Here is a 16,706-nt window from a genome sequence, read left to right as displayed (position 1 = left end):
TCGTTTGACAGGAGTTTCTGAATGCATGAGAGACCAAGCACGCTAAGTTTCACCGACTTGACTTCACAAGCCATGAGAAATATCTGTACTAAATCACTTTGTGCAATTTCTTTGGCTCCAGAAGAGGAACGAAGCTACAGGATCGCATGCTCGGCTGCGTCCTTCAAGGCTGGGTGCCTCCGGCGAGCCTCCGCCGAGAGTGATCGCAGATCTGCCTCGAGCGCCGCCATGAACGCCATCATTCTTCTCGCTCGGCGAGATCTATTCCGACTCTGCGTTCATTCGAGCTGGCCAGCTTCTCTCCAAGTCCGCGATGACTGCCTTAACCTGTTCGCCGGTACCTTGGCAATGATGAGGTATATAGAATTCGACAGTGAGATGGGCCTAAAGTCTCCAGCGTTGATGGCACCCGTACGGATTGGCAGTAGAAAGAGATGTGATATGTTGAGCCGTTCCAGTCCAAAGTTCTCCCACCGAAACTCCTCTACTGTGTCCATCTACAATTAAAGAACCCCCCCAAGTGACCCATGTGACATTCTATAACTCGTCAATGGTGTCCTTACAGAAAAGATTACATATCTATTCCTAACTTTAAAAGCTTTCATAACTCCATAGGATTACTAGTAAGTAATGTATTACTTATAGGAACCAAGATTCAAAGGGCCAGAAAAACCATACAGTTATTCCTTTGGGTAAAGAGAGATGGCTCACAGATTTGTGAAGCAGAGTCCAACGCATGAATACATTGCATGTTCTGACCAAAGAAATAAGGTGGTGGGAGGTCTTCAAGACATAACTCTTTGTAAGAACACCATCTGAGAGGACCATATCTAACTCCGCGTTGACTTCTTTGACCTGATGAATAAAGAATGGTGGATTATATTACCTTGTTGTAGCCATAATTTTTTTCGAGAGGCTAAGAAATTACGCCAAATGAATAATGAGAAATGCTTATTCTTCTGAACAAGCATGCCCAACTGTACACCTCTTCAAACTTTTGGCAATTAAAGACCGAAAGCAAGCTTCAAAGTATTTCTTACACATTAAACTAATAAATGTTTAAATTGAAAGTATGATAATATATATTATTCAATTCTGGTCGATCACCAGTTTCAGGTGATCTTCCTTTTTTTTCTTCAAAAAATAAATAAATAAATATATAACTGGTTTTAGGCAAATAAAAGGATTCAATCAAGACTAGAAAATGAATAATCCACATTTTTAGTATAATATAGCCACTTTTTTCTTATTTTTTTTTATAGTATAATGTCTTCTTACTTTTTTTTAAGAAGAAGATAAGGAAGACCAACAGGAAAAGTGGTCAACTTGATGCTATTAAAATATAAAGATGTGTACAATCCACATACAAAACAACCAAAATGGTCTGCCATTCACCTCCCCCCAGATCAAAAAAAAATATTAGTTCCTAAACGTATTGAATGACATTTTCCATGGACGCCGCTTCCCCTTGAATACTATGTCGTTACAATACAGCCATATTGCCAAGAGCACTGCGAGGAGTCTCCCCCAATCCAGCTTGATTCTGTATCTACCATCACTAAATGAGGCCCCAAATGCCTCAAAGAGGAAACATTCATCCCCCCCCACATCTACTATGATGCCCACCTGGGCGAAGGGATATGTGAAGAATAGGTGAGAGCAGTCTTCATTGTCCCTACCGCTCATAGGACACTCTTGTAACCAGTCGTTGCCGCCTCAACGACCAGCTGAAGAGCCTCACCGTGAGACGGACTTTTTGTTTCATCAACATGGAGCATATGGTGTTGATTGTCGAATCCTCCATGTTTCCCGTCTGATCTTCATATAGGCATCTTTACCAAAAAAGATGTCCAACGACGCACCCCACCATCATGTCACTCATTCAGCGGGCTGAGATGTGGAGGGTCTGTTGTGTTCCATCAGCTCCTCAAACTGCCACTCTGATAAGTCCCCTGCCAGGGGTCCAAACTCCGTCTTCCCAACACTCACAAATCGTAGCGTGTGGGTTCTGCGCCAGAGCAAAGAGTCTTGGGAATTTAAATTTCCAAATGTCTTTACTGTCTAGAAATGAAAACCAGTGCCAACCCCAAATTTGGCATCAAAAAACCCTCAGATAGGGGGTATGGCTTGGTGTAGACTGCGGCAGAATGGAGACTTCCCTCGAGCTCTAGCCCAGCGCCTTTTCCAATCAATCTCTGAGCCATATATGTCCCTCAGAACATTCAATATCAGGTCCTCCTCTGTTATCGCAAGTCTTTCCACCCATTTGGCCAGCAATGCCAAATTCATGGATTCCAGGTGGAGGATCCCCAAACCCCCCTGCTTCGCGAGTTTGCATACAACCTCCCGTGAGACAAGAGACACCCAATGCGCTCCTCGTGTTCATTTCCTCCCCAAAACAACCTTCTCATCAATGCCTCCAAGTGTTTTTCTACACATGTTGGCATCTTAAAGACCGAGAGATAGAATACTGGGATTGCTAGGAGCACCGATCTCAGAAGCACTAGTCGACCCCCGTTTGATCGCACTCTGTTCTACTGGCCCATCTATCTCCTCTTCACCTTCTCAATCACTGGTTGTCATTCTGCATTAAAATATATCTGCAAACAATAGAAGACCCAAGTAGCTCATTGGGATTGACCCTCGAGGTGTGCCAAGAGCACTAGCGCATTGTTCCTCCTCCGTAGAGACTCCAAATCCCACAAATGCTGACTTGGCTCGATTCAGTTGTAGGCCCGAGAAGTCTGCGAATAAATTTGGGAATGTAGATAGGGTACAAGCTTCCTCTAACGATCCCTCCATGAAAATGCTGTGCCATCTGCATAGTGAAGTAAGGGAACGCACTCCAGATGACTATCCGTTTGGGAGCCACTTTAAAGGCCGTGTTTTGAGGCTTTAAGGGCGCAGGTAGCAAAGGTATCCACTGTTAGGAAAAAAAGTAGTGGTGCTAATAGGCAGCCTTGTCTGACTCCCTTTTATGGGTGGATCTAACCTTCTTTCGCACTGCCATTCACCGAGCCTGAAAATGAGAGGGGTGTAACATATCGCCGCACCCAAGCCACCCATTCGGTGGGAAAAACTCACTTTCGCAAAACAGACCAAAGAAATCTCCCATTGAGAGAATCATAAGCTTTCACAAAGTCAACTTTCCATAGGATGTCCTTTGTCCCCTTTCTCTTCCATGTTGATAAAAACTGGCCTGCTACCACTGCTCCGTCCACTAGTTACCTGCCTGGAATGAATGTTGATTGAAAGGGTCCGACTAAGTCTCCAATTACCTTCCTCAACTGACTGGCCAACACTTTGACATTGATGAGATAGATTGAGTTCGATATTGCAATGGGCCTGAAATCCCCCACGTTGGTTGCTCCCAGCCGCTTGGGCAACAGAAATAGGCAACTGATTGAGTCTTTCCAAGCCAAAATTGCCTCGCCGAAATTCGCCTAACGTATTCATAATCTCAGACACGACCAGCTCTCAAAACTCGCTAAAGAAGAAGACTGGAAATCCATCGGAGCCTGGTGCACCTTCGCCATTTAAACCCTGGATCGCTTCTCGCACTTCTTCTGCCAGGAATGGTTCCACTAGCTCAGTCCATTGCTCTTGTGTCACCTTGGATGCACTTCTTCCACTCCATCTCCACCGTTTTGGGGGCCCCATCTAGTTCCACTCCAGAGCGGATTCTCTCCAGAGCGGTCTTGCGGACTGGCTGATCTTGAAGGAGACGAAGACTCCAGCCCCGATCACATCTCCATTTCTTCTAAGAACCAGAGCTGAAGCAAGCCCTTCTAGCCCTCCCAAGGAGCAAACTCCGGCTAGCGCAACTTGGTGGTTGCCGGAGATGAAAATTAACGCTGCAGATCAAGAAACTATGGCTAAGGGATCTCTTGTAGACGGTGTTGTTCTTCCTGGAGCTTTGATCACGCTTCCTCCACTGAGAGAAGTCAGCCGATCAGAGCTGCCGAAGATTTTTCCGCCAATCGGAAGCACTGAAGAGGAAGAGTGGATCACCGTATATGGATTTTCTCCCTGTGATACGAACTTGGTGCTGCGAGAGTTCGAGAAATGTGGGTTCATCCAGTGGTCCCAAGACAATTTTTTTTTTTGAAGGAAATATGGAAGGCCACCCGGAACCGGTGGCCAACCCGCTATCATTAAGTATAAATGTTTTGTACAAACAATATACAAACCCGACCAAAAAGGACTATCCCCCCCTTCCAACCCAAAAATACATGAGTGCCTCTACAGCATGAATAACGTCCTCTACCGAAGCTGCCTTTCCTTTAAACACCATCTCATTCCAATGTAGCCATATCGCCCAGAGCACTGCAAGTAATCACTCCCATTCCACTCCACTTCTGTATCTTCCTTCTATGACTGAAGTCCAAAAGGCCTCGTCCGAGGAGACATTCACCTCCAGTACCTGTTGCAATGCCCAGACTCTCTGGGTGAAGTGACACATGAAGAATAGGTGGGAGCAGTCCTCCTCCCCCTAGCGCACATAGGACAGTCAATGGGAGCCATGGGGGCCCATTTCCGCCGATAGACCCATGTGATCAGCATCTGCCTCTGCAATTAACCAGATGAAAAGTCACACTTTCAGTGGAACTTTGAGCTTCATCAACATGCGGCATGCCCTATTGATGGTCAAGTCGTCCCTCGCTTCCCCTCTAATCTTCAAATATGCCTCTTTCACTGAGAAAGTCGACCCCCGCCACGTCCAACCGTCTCCACTTTCAGCTGACGGGCTGAGTGGTAGAAGTGACTATTGCATCCCCAAAAACTCCTCAAAATGTGGCTCTTATAAGGCTCTTGTCAAGATAGGGACTGATACCAGAAGGTTCTTCGCCAACAAATACCAAAGGAGGAAGTGGAAGCTGGAGGCCTAAAAGCGCACGTGAGAAAGAAACACGTACATGCGAAAGGCCTATAAAGGAAAGCGGGAGACAAGGAGTGCAGGAGGTTGTTCTTGGTCGACACTGCAGTTGCTGCAGCAACTTAGGCTGGGAGCAGAACAGGCTGCGTCCAGAGGAGGGGAGCTCTTGTCGAGCCGCCCTTCCACATCTATCCTTTCCCTTTCGAACTATCATCTCCCTCTCTACCTCGAACCCTAACTCTTGTTGTTCTCTGGTTATTTTGGTGGGGGGTTGACCCGAACTCTTTGTGTGGAGTAAGAGCGGGTATCAGTTCCTTCAGGAGGTACTCTCCGAGTCACGGGGGTATCAGGGACCCACGCCTTGTCCCAACACTCACTGACTGTGGCCTCACGGTGCCTCACTAGAGCAAATAGCCGTGGGAACTTTAACTTCATGGTGCCTAGGTTAGGAGATGTGTGCTTGAGGGGAACTTTAATTTCATGGTCCCAAGACAAATAATAGTAGTCCCAAGGAGCATCCCTGCCCGACTCCCCACTGACTTATCATTCACCAACACCAAAAGAGAGTGGGAAGTCACACATCTCCTAACTCATTTCACCCACTTTATTGGGAAGTCTCTCATTGAGGCTTTCAATGCAAAATCAGTAGTAGTCTTTGGTGTGCATGTTCCCCTCAAGCATTTATTTCTCCTTGTAGTCATTCTTTTAGATTCATCCCTGAGATAAATCCCCCTTTTTCAATCTCAAAGAGTAACAGAATTGATTTTCTTTTGATATCCTTACCTTCCTCCTTTATACTAATTGTCAGTGCTTTGTTGGCCAGACTCATGCAGCTCCAGTCTTCATGCACAGCACCACCAATGTGAACCTTAAAGACAAATGAGGATGGACTGTCCAATTCCCCAACCAGGAAACCTCACTTATGAAGGTTTTTGTTCATTTTTGTTTGCGCCATACTTAATGGGCCAAGCGGTGTATAAAAAAGGGGAACTTATCAGCTCTTATCAAGTGAGCTCATAAGGATACTTTTATAATACAAGAAAATAGGGGTAAAATGAAATACGGGAATAATAAGTAACTAGGCTGACACTTTTCAGCCTCCTCAGTTGCAAATGTGTCCAGTTTTTAGTCTGCTTTCATCTCTCAATAGAATACTGACCACCTCATCAAGATGTGACACTTTCATTTTCACAAGGAGTAAAAATCTTTTCAAAATTTAGACCTCTAAATTTTATAGATCAGTAGTAAATGATTTTCCTATGTATTCCTTTCAAGTCACATGAGAGTAGTTCGATAATGAACCTAGTTCCTTCGGTAGATGTCATTAGGATCGTCATAAAGACATATATTATGTGGTCGTTATGACAGTTTAAATCAACTGGATTTTGAATATCTACCATGTTTTTCAATATCTAGCTTTTGAATAACGACCGTGGTTCCTCAATTACTTGGATGACATGTTATTTAATCTTGATCACATTTGGTAAGGATTTTGAAGCCTGAGTCACAGCTGGAGCCTTTACGATTCTAAACATAGGCTGTTGGTTCTCTTGGGGAAGAATCTTAATTTTCTTTACTTTGTTTGTTTCAAGATGTCTTGGAAAGAATCATGTTCTATGGTTATAATTCTGCCGTATATTTCTTTTTCCCATCATAGACATACAACGGAAAAGAGGAAAAAAAAGACAATATTTGTTTTTTAACAGTCTGGGGAAGAGAAGCAGAACCCCCCTTTGGTTCTCCTCAAGCAATTTCTGTCTCAACCACCCCATTTTCGGGAATTAGTTACTTCAACGATCTTCAACGGTTATATGGGTATCCAAAATAGAAATATGATGTCCTGTAGGTGTCGTACCCCACTAAAACCGATCAGGCCCAGAACACAACCCATGCTTGCCTAAAATGTATGGTATATTCTTGAACGAACCATATTGTGGTAGGAAATAAAAAAATATGTGGAAAAAAATTCATCTGCTTGTCCCATTCTTTTTTTCCATTCAGTCTGGCCTACTTCTTTGTTACTAATAGACTAAGTCACTGCAATGTTAATGATACAGCTTCGGCTGTCAACCACAGGTTGGTTATAGGTGGAATCTAAAGCAGTAAATTAAATTTGTCTAATAAATGCATAATGGGAATGAGAATTTTTTTTTTTAAGAAAATAATGAAGACCACCCGGAGCGGTGGTCAACCTGATGCTATTAAGAAAAGAAGTTGTGTACAAACCATAAACAACCTAACCAAAATGGTCTGCCACTGACCTCACTCCAAACCAAAAAAATATTAGTGCCTTGACGTCCTGAAGGACATTCTCCATGGAAGCCTTCTTTCCATTGAATACCACTTCATTACGGTGCAGCCAGATCGCCCATAGCACCGCAAGGAGTCTTCCCCAATCCAGCTTGCTCCTGTATCTTCCGTCACCAGTTGAGGCCCAAAATGCCTCATCTGAGGACACATCCGCCCCCGCCAACTGTTGCGATGTCCATATTCCCTGGGCGAAGGGACATGTGAAGAATAAGTGGGAGCAGTTTTCATTGTCTCCGGCGCACGAGGGGCACTCTGTGGAAGCCGTCGGGACCCATCTCTTGCGTACGACTCTTGTAACTAATCGTCGCCGCCTCAACAACCAGCTGAAGAGCCTCATCTAGAGAGGGATTTTTTGTTTCATCAACAAGGAGCATGTGGTGGTGATTGCTGAATCCTCCAGCGCGTCCCCTCTGATCTTCATATAGGCCTCTTTTACCGAAAAAGTTGTCCCTTGCCATATCCATCCATCCCGTGACTCCCTCGTCAGGCTAAGATGGAGAAGGACTTGTTGCATCTTCATAAATTCCGAAAACCGTGGCTCCGAAAATGCCCTTATCATGATTGGGTTCCAAGCTCCATCCCAACACTCACCAGTGGTAGCGTGAGGGCTCCACGCTAGTGCAAAAATTCTTGGGAATTCTATTTTCAAGATGCCTTTATTGGACCAATTATCGGTCCAAAAATTGAAATCAGCACCATCTCCCAATTTGGCATCAAAAAACCCGCACATACACGATATGGCTTGACGTAGACCCGGCCAAAATGGAGACTCCCCTCAAGTTTTGGCCCAACGCCGCTCCCAATCAATTTCTGAGCCATATCTGTCTCTCAGGGCATTCAAGACCAGGTTCTCTTCTGCTGATCCAAGTCTTACCACCCATTTGGTCAACAATGCCAAATTCATGGACTCCAGGTGGAGGATCCCCAAACCCTCCTGTTTCACAGGTCTGCATACTATGTTCCACTAGACCACAGGCACCCCCTTGCACTCTTCATGTTCACTGTCTACCCGAAAGAACCTTCTCAACAATCTATCCAAGTGTTTTTCCACACTTGTTGGCATCTTAAAGACCGAAAGATAGAAAACAGGGATTGCTGAGAGCACCGATCTCAGCAGCACCAGGCGACCTCTTTTTGCTAGCACTTTGTTATGCTAGCCTTCCAATCTCCGCTCCGCCTTCTCAATCACTGGTCGCCAATCTGCATTTAACATACGTCTCCCTGTCAACGGAAGACCCAAATAGCTCATCAAGATCGACCCTCTAGGTGTGCCAAGAGCGCTAGCACATTGGGCCTCCTCCTCAGCAGAAAGCCCAAACCCCACAAATGCCGACTTGGCTCGATTCAATTGTAGGCCTGAGAAGTCTGAAAATAGATCTAATAATGTAGATAAAGTACGTGCCTCCTCTGCCGATCCTTCTATGAAGAACGTTGTGTCGTCTGCATACTAAACGGAATGCCCGCAACTCTCAGTATGGAAGCCTATTAGGAGGTCGTGCTCGCAGGCTCGGAGGGTGCAAGTAGCCAAAGTATCCACTGCTAGAGCAAAAAGTAGCGGTGCTAACAGGCAACCCTGTCTAACTCCCCTTTGTGAACGACTCCAACCTCCTTCCATATTTCCATTCACCAAGACTGAGAATGAGTGGGACGTAACACATCGCCGCACCCAGGCCGTCCATTCATCGGGGAAACCTCTTTTTCGCGTAACAGACTAAAGAAATCTCCAATAAAGAGAATCATAGGCTTTGGCAAAATCGACTTTCCATAGGAAGCCCTTTGTCCCATCTCTCTTCTATGTTGATACAATCTCTCCAGCTACCACTGCTCCATCCACTAATTGCCTCCTAGAATGAATGCAGATTGAAATGGTCCGACTAAGTCTCCAATTACCTTCCTTAACCGGTTGGCAAACACTTTGGTAATGATGAGATAGATTGACTTCGATAATGCAATGGGTCTGAAATCCCCCACATTGGTTGCTCCCGGACGCTTGGGCAGCTGAAAAAAGTGTGATCGATTGAGTCTTTCTGATGAGATTATCTTATACTAACCATGGACCCAAAGCCATGTAATGTGTAATAGATTAACCTAGGGGAATAATAAAATTACTAACTCCTATAGTAGACTGAAAATGGACCCTCTGCAGGCCCATTAGCAGCCCAGTAATGGTCCCTTAAGGACCATTACTGGCCCACTAAGAAACCTAGACTGGTTTCTTAGTGCAGGCCCTTTAGGGGCGGAGATATCAGGCCCATTAGTGGGCCTGATATTGTCTGGGCCTGTTCCAGACAGGCCCAGCATCCAACGGTTATTTTTATAACCGTTGGACAGGCCCTCCAACGGTCCCTTTTAAAAAGAGGACCGTTGGAAGCCTACTTGTAAAACAAGTAAGCTTACTTGTTTTACAAGTAAGCCCCCTAACTTTACTTTCTGAAGGACTTTTTTGATAAAAAAATATATGTATAAAAAGGGGAACTCTGGTGAAGCAAAGATGATCCTTTTGGCCCCAATCTTGGGCACTCTCTCTCTCTCTCTCTACTTTCTCTCTCCTCCGAATTTCCACAGTTCTACACTTTCCATGCCAAAATTTTCTCGTCAGAATTCGTCTAACGTGTCCATAACCTCTGACCTGACCAGCTCCCAAAACTCACCAAAGAAGAATACCGGAAATCCATCTGGGCCTTGTGCACCCTCGCCATTTAGTCCTTGGATCGCTACCCGCACTGCTTCAATGAATGGTTTCACTATCTCAATTTTTTGCTCTTGTGTCACCTAGGATGCATTTCTTCCGCTCCACCTCCATCGGTTTCGAGGCCTCTGTTTAGTTACCACTCTGAAATGATTTGCTAATGCTCCTCCCACTACTCGTGTTCCAGCGCATTCATGGTCCCCCACCTGCACCCTCAGTATTTGGTTCAATAGATGCCTTCCATTTCGCCATCAAATGAAAGAAGCTTGGCGTCCCCCTCCTTCAGCCAAAGCTGTCGTGAACACTGCCTCCAATCAAGCTCTATCTTCTTGTCTTCCTCTTCCACCACCTCTCTACAGCCTTTCTTTCATTGACTTCAGCTTCCACTAAGCACCGTGTGTCCTCTATGTCATCTAGCTATCGGACTTTCAAGGAAGAAGTGGTATCGTGGTGGACATCACAATCCAATCGCGGCGCGGCCACGGTGAGGTTGGCTACCAAACTGACAGGGCTAAGACAACATCTTATGGGGCTCAAAAAAAAAATTCGAGAAGGGAGACACCACAGAAGGGTGAAGCACAATCTATCCAATTTGAAATATGTAGATCTATTTTGGCCGACATTCTCTTGCCAAATAATTGGGACGTGATCTGACAGTGGTCTAGGAAGTGCTCGCACATCAGCCAATGGGTATTCATCTAGCATTTCCACTGAGCACAAAAATCTGTCCAAGCGAGAGAGGGTGGCAGGTCCCCTCGTGCTTTGCCATGTGTACCTACAATTTATGGACCCCATTTCTTGCAATCCAGCTCCTGAAATAAATGATCAGAAATTCGCCGATCTTGGGACCTGGCCTCCAGCACCTTTTGGTCTATCCCTCGCCTCCAACATCACATAGAAGTCCCGCCCAAATAGTAATGGAACCCCATGAAAGAGTGAAACCACTCCTTCCAGCTCCTCCCATAGTATGTCTCGCCGAGCTGCAATAATTGGGCCGTAGACCGACACAACAACACAATGGAAATAATCACTCCTCCTTTTCAGTTTTGCTGCCACCACATATTGTCCTATACAAGACCCTTCCTTAGCAAAAACCGCCGTGTTCCAAGCCACTAATAAACATCCTGACCTCCCAACGGCATTGACTGCCACACATCCCTCCAGGAAACCGCAACCCATCAAATTTCACTCTTTTGCACCACACTTCTCCAGCATCGTCTCTTGTAAGTAAACTATTGTGGCCCCCCATTGGCGCAACTATCTTCCCACCACTCCACATCTCCTTTCAACTCGGAGACCGTGCGTGTTCCAAGGGATGCATTTCATAATTGCTCTCAAGGCTTCCCCCCTTGTCACGGCTCCAACTGCAGATCCACTTTCTCTGCTAACTCACGCACCATTTGTTGCGTGATCTGATTCTCCTCTATCTCAGTTTCCACTCTATGGCTGGATGGCGCTTCAATCTCCTTCCCCTTGTTGTCTTGCCGTCTAGTTTTGTCTCCACCCATCACTTGCCGTGGTTCCACTTTTTTTCACAGCCCTTCTTCTCGCAGTCGTATTTGACCGTTTTTCCCGATCACCACCCATGCCTTCTTGCCCTCTGCATCAGTCAAGACCAATTTCGCTTGCCGGTACACCACGCCCTTCAAGCGTTGAAGGTCTGCCTTCTTGATCTGACATGTCATCTAGGGCGCCCTTACCCTCTGCCATGGTGGGCTTTGGGCTTCCTTGTTGTTTTCCCCTTGTTGGGAAGCCACCATGTTCGGCTCATCCTGAACATCTGGTGGCTGCAGAAGATCTGAGCCGTCTCGCTCTATAACTTCCATGGTCTTGGCGGGACATGACGGCACGACGAGTGTCAGACAAGCCCTGTGTATTGCAGAACTGCTTTCTCCTGCCTGTGCCGGACTTTTCTCCGTAGACTTCTGCCCCGTTTGCACTCGAATGGGGGAGATCCTCTCCATCTTGTCTTGTCGATTCCCAGGACTCCTAGTTTTTTCTGATGCCAACTATGGGATCCTTGGTTGGGACTCCACTCTAAAGACGTCCTTGCCTGCTTGTAGCTGGACCGACCCTGGTATTGGATCTCATTCTGTCATTTCAATTTCTAGTAGTACCACTTTGGGATCCCCCAAATCCAAGCCCGTCGAGATGATACTCTTGAGCCTAATGGGAATGAGAATATAGCTATCCCCCCTCCATCTTCCACCCACGGGAGTATACAATATAAACTTACATACGCCCATGCCAAGTTACAAGGTAAACAACATAGAAAAAGCCCCAATTATGTATTGGTTCCACAGAGACAATCTCCTCAGTGGGAGTGGAAGGTTCCTTTTACTCAGCTTGCATGAAAACTATTTGATTACAAACCAGAGCATAAGAAAGTAGATAAGCCTGGAATGAATGAATCGAAAAACTTGGTATAATTCAATCATAAAGTAGTCCAAACTCTGGGAAGAACGATCAACATCTCTTGGATCTCTTCTTGAGCAAACAAACTTTTATGGAAAAATGAAAGAGCTCTATCTTGTTCAAAGGTTAAATAGATCTTCTGTTTCTCAAGGCACTTCTATAGAAAATCTCTGTTTTTCCTTATTCCAGATGGTAAATAGATCGACTTAAAATCATCTTCTTTCAGGTTCCATTTCAGGGAAGGTTCTCAAAGAATGTTACGTTTAGGGATTATCAGGTTCGATCTGATAAGAATTACAAAGAAGTCAGAATAAGGTTCATTCATGCTGAACTGAATGTTCAGCATCCAAAAGAGCTGTGAAAATCGTATAGCTATTGATTCAAATATGGGACATCAATTGGGAGGGAAGTTTAGAATTTTGAATTCCTTAACTTAATAAAACTTCACATTACCTTTTCTCTGTTGTTTCGTAGCAGCTAATGATTAGTTCAATCCATTAAGTTCTTGAATTCTCTTTGTTCAGAAAAGGAAAAAAAAATATTTGAATACAATTAAAAGGAAAAGTTCAATGACACAATTTTAACATCGAAAGAAATCCATTGAACTTACTCTACTTGGGAAAGGATGGGCGGGTCACCTTACAGAGAAGAGTAGTTTGTGTGATCCAAACTTTAAAACATCGAAATCAGAGGAGTTTATCCACACATGGTTATTTGTCACCATGACTTTGGATATTTACGAGAATTTCTTGTATATGGATGGTGTGAAAGAGATCTAGTTGGGAATCAGGAGTTGATTTAAACTATCGTAACGACCACATAACATATGGCTTTTTGACGGAGCTAAAGGCATCTACCGAAGGAAATAAGTTCATTATAGAACTACTCTCATGTGAATTGTCAGGCCCTTATTTGTGAGAATGAAAAGCTAGATATTCAAGTTTCAGGAAATCAGCAATTCGTCATGTGCAGCTTTTCTTTATCTTTATCATGAAGACAGAGTGCTCAGACCATTTGTCAAACTTCTTCGAAACAAGGAAGAGTGCCTACTACACAGAGTTGGGTCATTAGTAACACCTTGTGAACCATGTTCCTCCTTTCTGTCCCAGTCTAAATAACTCTTTTTATGCGGTTGCTACCTGTGATTTATTATCCTTGCTTTTGAGTTCCAGGTCGTTACACGTTCCAAAAAATTATCAAAGGAGTATATTGCTGCTAAGAAATAAAGAAATCACGTAGTGTAAACGGATGAGGCATAAGAAGGCTACAATCTGCCTCCTCGATTTAAAGTTTAAGTCTTTAACTCCATATCATAGAAACCTGCCAGTTTCTATCGATTTGACAAAGATGATCCGGGGAGAGAGAGAGAGAGAAAGAGAGGGTCTTTAGGAAGGAGTGTATCATCTAGGCTTTGCTCTAGGGGAGAGGGAGGATCGCTCGACAAACTTTAGAATTACTTCTTCGGTACCCTCCTAAAGTAAGAGCTGCTCCATTTAAAGGGAAAATACACTAGGTTCAAAATGATCGAAATGCCCTTACTGGGTTTACACAGCCAATGGGGGTATAGATTCATGACACATACAAATACATATGTTAGTATTTCAAAAGAAGAAAAAAATATTTTGCAAGACAAATGAAATAACATGATAGATGAAAGTACAATCATGATGTCAAAAAATAGGACAAAATATCATAAAAAAGAAAGAGTAAATAACTAGTTTTAATATCATTTCTGTGATTAGAAAAATAGTTTTCTTATCATAGAGCGAACCTTTGTACAACTGAGCTTAGCCCGGTCAGATATTGATGCAAATGGAAGATAGGATGTTAAGGCCGTTTTTGCCTCTTTGTAGGCATCCCAAGAAACAGATAAATCAACACAAAAATACAGAAAGATTGGGCAGACCCAGCAGTCTCTGAAGAACTTATCTACAATCTCTCTCATTAAAAAGCCATTGTGGAGAAACTCTGGACAATACAACAACAGCACATATAACAGACCGGCCTGTCTGGAGAGCGCCACGGTTCGGTGCTGTGGATCTGGATAATGTTTGAGGCACCTGTTCAGATTACCATCTTTTATTCGATATATGATAGTTTCCACAACTTCTTTTGGAAAGGGGGACCTGGCAAGGAGTTCCTCGGGGTTTTGTACAACAATCACAAAAGAGGATAAATCATTGTGCTGGTAAGAGCTATAAGATCGTCGATGCAAACGGCAGAGCTTGGATATATTTTCAAGATTAAGACAGTCAGATGTACAGTTTAAGCGTAAATGTGCCACGAGAAGTTTCTCCCTCAGGAATCCCGTCATACGATGCTCCATCAACAGAATCGAAATGCCAAATATGGCCAAAGCCTCTGCCAGCAACTCCATCCCTGACTCGTTTTCCAGTATCTTTTCCAAATTGAAGCGCATCAGGCCCTCCTGAGACATTAAAAAAATTATGATACATCAGCTCAAATGGAATAAAATGATTCTTATACTGATAAATAGGATAACTGGTTCAAATTTCTGGAGAAACTGAAGCAAGAATTCCCCAAAAAACTTCTTTTAAGCATAAATGTGAACTCTGTAGCACGCCCTCAGTGGATGCATAACGGGAGAGAGGAGGGATTCTGTCATTAGTAACTGTTAGAATTTAGTGTTTTTGATTTAGCTAAAAGCTATAGCAGACAGCAACGGCATTACATCTCTACTTAAAACTTGGGCAGGATGTTGATCTTCAACACTTGACCAAAAACACATGCTCCTGGCCTGTACATGCCCCAGGCATGTGGTGTGTTGTTTTGGGATTCAAATCTGATACCTAGGTTCTGATAATATACTAAATTATTAGTGCTTAGCACAGTGATAAAATCTATAGCTTACGGCAAGGGTGCTGCTTCTCTTCTTAACATTTTGGCAGGATGTTAGACCAGTTAATGAAACACGTCCTTCCATTTGAAAAGGCTATGATGTAGCCAACCATGAGTGCCATCTCAGAATCAGGTATATTTCGTAAAGTTCCAGTTCGATTTCCCAATTTTTCAGTAACCATTAAATGAATTCGCCAATGACAATAAGCAAACGGGTGAATCGAGCACGATAGTTGATTTTCAGAAAAAATGATGTTCATATGGTCCACACCATCTTTCATATTCCATCGACGTGCCTTTGATTCGGAGATAAAAGTGTTTTTTTTATAAGAAAGAGATAGAAGTGATTTTCTGCGCTAAAGTTTTCGAACCACCTTTTTCTCAATGTCGTCCTTCCGTCACCTTTTTCTCAACGTTAATATTACATTCCTCATAGGGGGATGAACCGAGTTATGCCGCCATTATAAACTTCCGTCCATTAAAACAACAATACAAAATGAAGCATCAAACCAAAAGTTTTCAGTTTTCTTCTTCAATTCCACCAAGATATGGCATGTTGGAAATGGAAATTTGGGATTGCGATGCTACAATTATTTAAATCGAAAATTATGCGAGCGTAATGAGACAAGTTGCACAGGTCCAATGGGCTTGGTAAGAAGGAAAAGGATAAACTGTCACATTACCAAGAATTCAACACCAAACTATCAAGTGCACTAACAAATAATACTTCATTAACACGAAGCATTTTCTCACGCTAACCTGAAGGTTAGTGACGTATCTAACCAACTCCTCATGGTACGCGGCGAGGTCGTTTAACAAGATAAAAAACCGATGCAAGAAGGTTGAACAAGATTCGCGTATTTCATCCTCCAGCCATAGCAGGTCCCTGTTACCTTTGATTCTCGATTCGAAGCTATCCGGATTTTCTATGTACCTGCGAAAAATCCTTTCCATGAGAAAAGAACATGCGCGATCCACAAGCCTACAAATGATCACACGTGCAACAAAAATTAAAAAAAACAAGAGAAGTAAAACCTGGATGAAGAATCACGTCAACAAAATTTAAAAAAAAAAACATGTGTGAGAAATTGCCTGAGGTCAAAGAGTATGGGATCGAATCGGCGATCGAAAAAGGCCGGAGGAACCTTCTCTGAAACGGCTAAGACTTCGGCAATCAGCGCCTGTGCCCTTGCAGCGAACGAAAGTAGCTCGGGAAAGAGCTCGTACTCTTCGTCAGTATCGCCCTTCGCCATCTCCAATTCTCTCCAGCGCTCCGCTGGAAATTCCTCCGTCTGATGAACTTGAGATCGTCCCCCTTTTATACCTCCTCCGAACTAACAACCTTCAACAGACGATCTGTTACGTTTCCAGTCAACGACTCGGATCGCCCGAGTTAGCAAATCGGTTTTTTCTGTAACCGCCCGGAAATTCGGTCATCGTGTCACAACTTTATTATATAACTGATTATTATGTTAACAACTATTTTCAGTCTATATTTTAACTTTATTGAAATAATAATCAATGTTAAGTTCTCAAAACTTGGGCATCGTGTCACAT

The 16,706-nt window shown here is 43.8% G+C and overlaps 1 protein-coding gene across 8 annotated transcripts in view; it reads right to left on the bottom strand.

Moving 5' to 3' along the window:
• Positions 1 to 16,476, bottom strand: part of LOC144704220 (uncharacterized) — a 156,862-nt gene extending 140,386 nt beyond the window's left edge. For 3 of the 8 annotated variants that reach the window (XR_013581767.1, XM_078576551.1, XM_078576550.1), the window contains exons 1-4: positions 16,242 to 16,474; positions 15,909 to 16,083; positions 14,062 to 14,718; positions 712 to 855 (exon numbers count right to left, since the gene is read on the bottom strand). Coding sequence is in view for 7 of the 8 variants with exons in the window: in XM_078576551.1 (XP_078432677.1) it covers positions 712 to 855; positions 14,062 to 14,718; positions 15,909 to 16,083; positions 16,242 to 16,402 (1,137 nt within the window). In the remaining variant the exon portion in view is untranslated. Of the gene's footprint in view, positions 1 to 711; positions 856 to 14,061; positions 14,719 to 15,908; positions 16,084 to 16,241 lie in introns of all 8 variants that reach the window. The other 5 variants (XM_078576553.1, XM_078576549.1, XM_078576548.1 and 2 more) reach the window with 5 other exon arrangements.
• Positions 16,477 to 16,706: the final 230 nt, after the last annotated feature.

This window comes from Wolffia australiana, chromosome 6 (genome assembly GCF_029677425.1).
Source record: "Wolffia australiana isolate 7733 chromosome 6, ASM2967742v1".
In the NCBI taxonomy this organism is placed as follows: domain Eukaryota; kingdom Viridiplantae; phylum Streptophyta; class Magnoliopsida; order Alismatales; family Araceae; genus Wolffia; species Wolffia australiana.
Note: the sequence above shows the minus strand (reverse complement) of the source record. Positions and strands in the feature narration are given on the sequence as shown.